General features: G+C 35.3%; 1 protein-coding gene across 6 annotated transcripts; it reads right to left on the bottom strand.

Moving 5' to 3' along the window:
• Positions 1–1470: 1470 nt before the first annotated feature.
• On the bottom strand, positions 1471–5442 carry LOC109219080. Of its 6 annotated transcripts, XM_019383498.1 has the most exons (7): positions 5291–5442; positions 5032–5099; positions 4841–4912; positions 4019–4059; positions 3329–3393; positions 2782–2844; positions 1471–2550 (listed from the first exon to the last, which is right to left on the bottom strand). In XM_019383498.1, the coding sequence occupies exon 7, from the start codon at positions 2469–2471 to the stop codon at positions 1551–1553; it is 921 nt and encodes a 306-aa protein (XP_019239043.1). In that variant the 5' UTR covers positions 2472–2550; positions 2782–2844; positions 3329–3393; positions 4019–4059; positions 4841–4912; positions 5032–5099; positions 5291–5442; the 3' UTR covers positions 1471–1550. The 6 variants fall into 6 exon arrangements, with proteins under 6 accessions (XP_019239043.1, XP_019239041.1, XP_019239042.1 ...); XM_019383496.1 differs by lacking the exon at positions 3329–3393; XM_019383497.1 differs by lacking the exon at positions 3329–3393 and having other exon boundaries at positions 1471–2540.
• Positions 5443–6408: the final 966 nt, after the last annotated feature.

Below are 6408 nucleotides of genomic sequence, written 5' to 3'. Positions count from 1 at the left end.
CAAAAACGTGAGAGGCAGACTCATTTCGTTCAACAATTCAAAAACACAATTCCTTCCAAACTTAAAAAGAACCAGAAAACGTTTCCTCTCAAAATTTCAAGGAAACACGTGATTTCGTTCCAAAATTTTAGGAACCAGACACAATTTTCGTCCATGAATCTCTAAGGAGAAGGGGCCAATTTCGTTCAATCATCGAAGGCTTTTCAACGAAAAATTATACGGAGTTTTCCCACTCCAGGTATGTTAAGGCTATCCCTTCTTTCTTTTTGGCATGATCCATATGATACAAGCGAAACGAAAAAAGGCACAACTTCCATATATGACTCTATTCATAGAAGTATTAGAAGTGCCTATGTTCTTGAATCTCCATATGTCTTATTATTCCATCGTCTGTTCACGGGTCTCACAAAATATGTAAAATGATTTTATGATATTAATCAGAGGTACAATGGTCTTATGACGTACCGAGAGATTTTGTTATCGTATTTCATATGCACTTCATGCATTTATACATGTACATTGACCCATGACTCAAACGGCGTTATATACGCGTATATATGTATATGGTATATGGGATATGGGAAAAGGTTACGGCGTTATACACGCACCACCACCTGATCAGCTGGTATATGATGATGATAATGCCCACAGTGGCTGAAATATGATTCAAACGGCGTTATATACGCATATATATGTAAATACGATTCAAACGACGTTATATATATATACCACCTGATCAGCTGGTACACGATGATGATTTTGCCCACAGTGGTCGATATGATATGATGGGATGCCCTCAGAGGCTGATGATGTTATGAAATATGTAGCTATGCACGACATGACATTCATACGCATATGCATGATGCTAAAAGTAATTTGTGATTTACAAAGTTATTCATAAAGGTTATGGCGTTATATACGCACCACCACCTGATCAGCTGGTACACGATGATGATTTTGCCCACAGTGGTCGATATGATATGATGGTATGCCCTCAGAGGCTGATGATGTTATGAAATATGTAACTACGCACGACATGACATTCATACGCATATGCATGACGCTAAAAGTAATTTGTGATTTACAAAGTTATTCATACTTACAGGTTGAGTCATGTACTCTATATGTCTTCCATGTCTCTTATGTATTTATTTATGTGCCTTACATACTCGGTACATTATTCGTACTGACGTCCATTTTGCCTGGGGACGCTGCGTATCATGCCCGCATGTCCCGATAGACAGGTCGAGAGCCCTCCAAGTAGGCTATCAGCTCAGCGGAAGATGTTGGTGCGCTCCATTTGCTTCGGAGTTGCTCATTTGGTTAGTATGATTTAGACGTGTATTGTTTGGTATGGCGGGACTCTGTCCCGACCTTTATGACATTTATGTATTCTTAGAGGCTTGTAGACATATGTCGTGTACGTGAAAGATTCTACGGCCTTGTCGGCCTATGTTTTGAGTTTATAAGTGATTATGTTAGCCTATTGGGTCTGTATGTCACGTGTATATGATGATGTAATAAGAAAGATACATTACGTTGGTACTCGGTTAAGTAAGGTACCGGGTGCCCGTCGCGGCCCATCGGTTTGGGTCGTGACACATTGGGTTCCCCAGAGTACTTCCTATCTTGCATAGAGCTTTCATGCTCCAGCAATTAAGTGGCAGATTAGGAAACCTTACCCATAATGGAATAGTCTTCAACACCTCGTCATGAATATTGAAATCTTCGGTCCATGCCTTCATAATTACAAGCTTATTATTCACTGTATGAGGCCCAGAATACAGTATTTGATCCCTTTCCTCCAGATTGCTGAATCTAATTACAAAATATCCCTCGTTATGGTAGTAAATCTGTGGTTTCCTTGAGAACTTGCCCACTGAGCTAAGAAACCTTTCCATAGCTCCAATGGTAGGTGAATCCCCTATCACGTACAGAACAATTGCAGATCTCCATTTTTCATTCTCCTGCTCAACATCCTCAACTTCTAGTTTTGCTATTTTCTCTCCATTTTGAACTACTGGTGCCACAAATTGCAGGTTCATACCTTTCATAGCAAGTTTATTTCCTGCGACCACGTTTGCCCATGATTGATTCGATTTGACTTCCCTAGGTTCATCATTTTTGTTGTTCTCAACAGTACCACTATTGCATGGTACTGTTCCATTGCTGCTGGTCTTCCTGGCTTGCTCTTGAGCTTTCCCATTCCCAGATCCACTTCCTGAAGCTTGACTAGTTGCAGGTGTAACTGCAATCATCTTCAATTTGTCCCTACTTCCCGATGGTTCTGTTTCCCCTTTGCTTATCTCACTCTGCATGCTCCTTGGAGTGAGATTTCCAGCTTGGTCTTCAATTCGAGCTCCTTTTGGTGATACAAATAACTCAAGTACTGCTTTCCTAGTTTCCGATGATCGTTGTTCCACCACCGCATTTCGTTGGTGATTTTTCTTAGGTCTGCCTCTCCCTCCCATGGCTTCCAACCGCACGTTATCTGGTCCACGCTAACGTGCGCCGAGAGAGATTTTGAAGAGAGAGGAAATCTGTATTATACTATAAGAATTCAAACGTTTAAAGGGATTAAAGGAAACAAGATACAACATTGTCAAGTCGACCTGTTTATTGAGGAACAAAGCTTCAGAAGATAACTAAAATGTCAACAAAAATATCTACATTAAGGACATTGAGTGTTTGCAAAAAGGTACATTCTTTATCTCCATGAAAGAAACTTATTGCATACTGGACATGAGGTGATGGATTAACCCCGAAGATTGATCACTTTACCTGCTTAAGTTTTTCCGTGATGAGCTTCTTTTCCTTTTTAGTCTTTGACGAATATATCAGAACCTGTCAATTACATGATGTAGCCAAGTACTTAATCATTAAAATATCAGTACTGCAAATAGAGAACAATAAATTACTGCAAAGTAAGTATTTTGTAGAAAATTAAAAAAGGTAAAATACAGTGTTATGTCAAAAGTAGGTAAAAAGCTGCACAAACTAACCTACATGAATTACCAATCCAACATTGGTATGACTGTACAACCCTTTACTATATGCAAGAATATATGCAAAATAAAAACTTGCAAGCATTGCTATGTCTTGCAGCTCTGAGTGCTCAAAATCCTTAAGCCGTAATAGTTTAGCATGTTACAGGTACTTCTAAATCACAAAAGAGAATTTTTTTTAGAAGAGGACATTAAGTTATACATTGCTAGATCTTTATAATAGATTGTGCAACTGATTATTGCTTGAGGACTCAAAGACCACATGTAAAAATAGCTGGAACATGTCTTTTCAAAAGGATGCCACCTAGAAGCTAAGTATTTACCTTATACGAAATAAGAACGGTTACAATTGCATTTGATAAGAGGTGTTAAATCTTTGCAGCTTTACCTGTAAAGGGATATTTTGCCTTTTCTCAATGTTCTTGTAACATGATCAAGAGTAAATATGGTAGAATATCTTATCAACTAAGAATTAGTTCCAAAATCCTTATCCACTTCCCAATTTGTTGAGGTTGGCTATCTAACTATTGTGCCAACTAATATCGACACAACTGTTGTAATAGAAGTCTCAATATTTGGCAAGCCTCCGACAACAGGACCTGATCCTAAAACCAAGCCAGATATCTCATAATTTATGTATTTCGGCCTTCTCATAACATTTCTTACATTCCTTCAAGATTATGGTCAACCTTACAATCCATAAGGGAGTCTAATGGCAGTAATACTAAGTTTTTTTTACCACTGTCATTCCACTTTCTAGGCTTGCTAACCTTAGTTAGCCAGTAGTTTCAACTTTCAAATTATACATGCAAGAAAATGGAGGTATAACTCTGAATAATTAAACATAGTACCTAATTTTTCTTGCTAACACAAAATTAGATAAAGTAGCAATAGTGCAATAGAAAACACATGTAAGCAAATAGAGTATAACTTCAATATGTTTCTTATACACAACTACAAATATAACAAATACATTATTTACCAATTCTGTCAAGTAGGAGTATATAATGTACCTTTTGGATTCCTGGAAGATAGCTGATATGTTATAGGACACCTGGTAGATAAATAGAAACTATTTGGTCATTTCAAGGATATCATCAAAGATAAATAGAAACTATTTGGTCATTTCAAGGATATCATCAAAGATAAATAGAAACTATTTGGTCATTTCAAGGATATCATCAAACACTGTGCACACAATGTGCGTTGCGGTAATAGTGACAGCCATTCATTGACATAACACTCAAAGTAGCCACAAGAAAGAAAATAAAAAAGGAAAAGAATGAAATTTCACAATTCCCAGATCCACCTTAAGAGCCTTAAAACTAAAAATTAAACAAGAAAATCGTTTAAATCTTTTAAATCTGAAATGGCCTATCAAAATCAACTATTCACCGTTACACTCAAATTTGACAAACAAGATCAAACACCATGTAGTAGTTTCTTCTACAACTATTTTATAAAACCTATTTTTTTTAATGTAACTTTAGCACATTAATTTCTTGATAATGTGTAGGTTCTTCTCCCAAGTGCTTTACCTTTGATTGCAATACCAAGAAATGAACATATATTTCATAACTGAAGAGGAACACAAAAAAAATTAAGTTTGGTTACGCAAAAAATCATATTTCTATCCACCAAATATACAAAATCATGAATGTAGGTTGAATTTCCAAGCATGCATTATAAATTAGAGACAATTACTGACATGAATTAATAGAAAAATTAACATATGCCCACCAAAGTCCTATTAAAAATAACCGGGTACATTAAACTTAGATGTTCCTATATATCATGTACCAGTTTTGTTAGCCCTAAGCAAGTTTAGCAAATACCTAAAATATTTCCCTATTTCCCAAAAAAGGAGCACAAGATCGTCTAGTACTCAAAAAGAATTCCTCATCAACCTACAAAGCGAAAGTAAAAGTTAAACAATTTAACTTTCAGAATCAAAATAATGAAGAAATGAAGCACAATTAAAGAATATAAGCTGGAGGTTCTGCGAATAGGGAAATATTATGATTACCCTAGGAGGAATATCAATGTCGGAATCTCTATTTGAACCATTCGATCATACCGCCTTCTCCTGTTTGCCTAATTTTGATGACACCCAAAACACAAAGCTCAATTTTACAGAAACAGATACATAGATACATAACCAAATATGGACACGAAATCAAATCAAGCATTAACACATAAAACGAAAGGGGAAAACACAAAAATAAGCAAATACAGAGGCACAGATTAAGAAACAAAAGAGAAGGAAAATATTTTGGGAGAGATACTTTAAAGAAGAGAACGAAAGTCGATGGACTGAAGAAACAATTCGAGACAGTGCTGAATTTTTTAATTATACTGCCAATATTTGTTATTGTGTTGAGAGGTACATGTGAATTAGGCGAACTTTCTAGTACAATTTATACTGCTTTTTGTACAGGTTTCGTAGTGCTGTGTTCGTCCACCCACTTCACATTTATATATAGTAGTAATAGTAATATTATAGCTGGATAGAGCATAACTTGTATTGAAAATTTCTTATTAAGGAATTTAATTTCAATATTCTGTAGCTTACTATAAATAAAGAAAAAATTTGATGATAAAAGAAAACATTATTTTAGTTTAAACAATTCGTCAGCTTTTAATGCATGAAATTTTAACAAAGACTTGGTGAATTTATCACTTCAGTAAACTAGAACAGATATCTCTTGTGAAACTGTTTGGATAACGTTTGTAAATAAGTAAAACCGTAAAAGGTTAAAATTTCAAACAGTAAAGATATTATTGTATTGGGAAAAATTAAGTTCATGTATAGAAATAATTATGAGGTGACATATCATGACATGTGGACTGGTAAAAGAATGATAGTTGGCAAAAAATAGTAGAAGAGGCATGAGCTTCAGCAGGCACGGGCAGAGATACAAGGAAGTCAGAAAGGATAGGTGCTCGAACCTATTGATATTCAGAAGTCGCATCAGAAGAATGAACCTAAATAGCAAAAGAGGTATAGATACGTATTGTTAGTAATTAATGGGCATTAATCACGGAAAAAGATATGGAATCTGTATTGAATCAGTTATGATTACCAATTATAACGTTACACTAAATGCCATTAATTGTCCATAATGACTCTATTATGAGATAAACAAAACGTATTACTTAGAGATAGCTATAAAAGGTGAGGACTGAACATTTGTAAGGACACGAAAGACTATTGAAATATACTGATTTACTTTGCTTTCTATTCAGTTATTATTTACATCAATTATTCTTATTTCTACTTGATTATCAGTAACCCGAGTTCTTCTAAAATAAAGCTTTGACCGAAATCCCTATTTTTGGTTAAACAAATTAGTTCCGTTACCGGGAATCTGATAATCTATTCCTTCCTAAGTTAACTTTTTTG

This window comes from Nicotiana attenuata, unplaced genomic scaffold, assembly GCF_001879085.1.
Source record: "Nicotiana attenuata strain UT unplaced genomic scaffold, NIATTr2, whole genome shotgun sequence".
Classification (NCBI taxonomy): domain Eukaryota; kingdom Viridiplantae; phylum Streptophyta; class Magnoliopsida; order Solanales; family Solanaceae; genus Nicotiana; species Nicotiana attenuata.
Note: the sequence above shows the minus strand (reverse complement) of the source record. Positions and strands in the feature narration are given on the sequence as shown.

Bases quoted from the DNA above. Each gene is read 5' to 3' on its own strand.
- LOC109219080 (XM_019383501.1), bottom strand. From the start codon at position 2,471: ATGGGAGGGAGAGGCAGACCTAAGAAAAATCACCAACGAAATGCGGTG.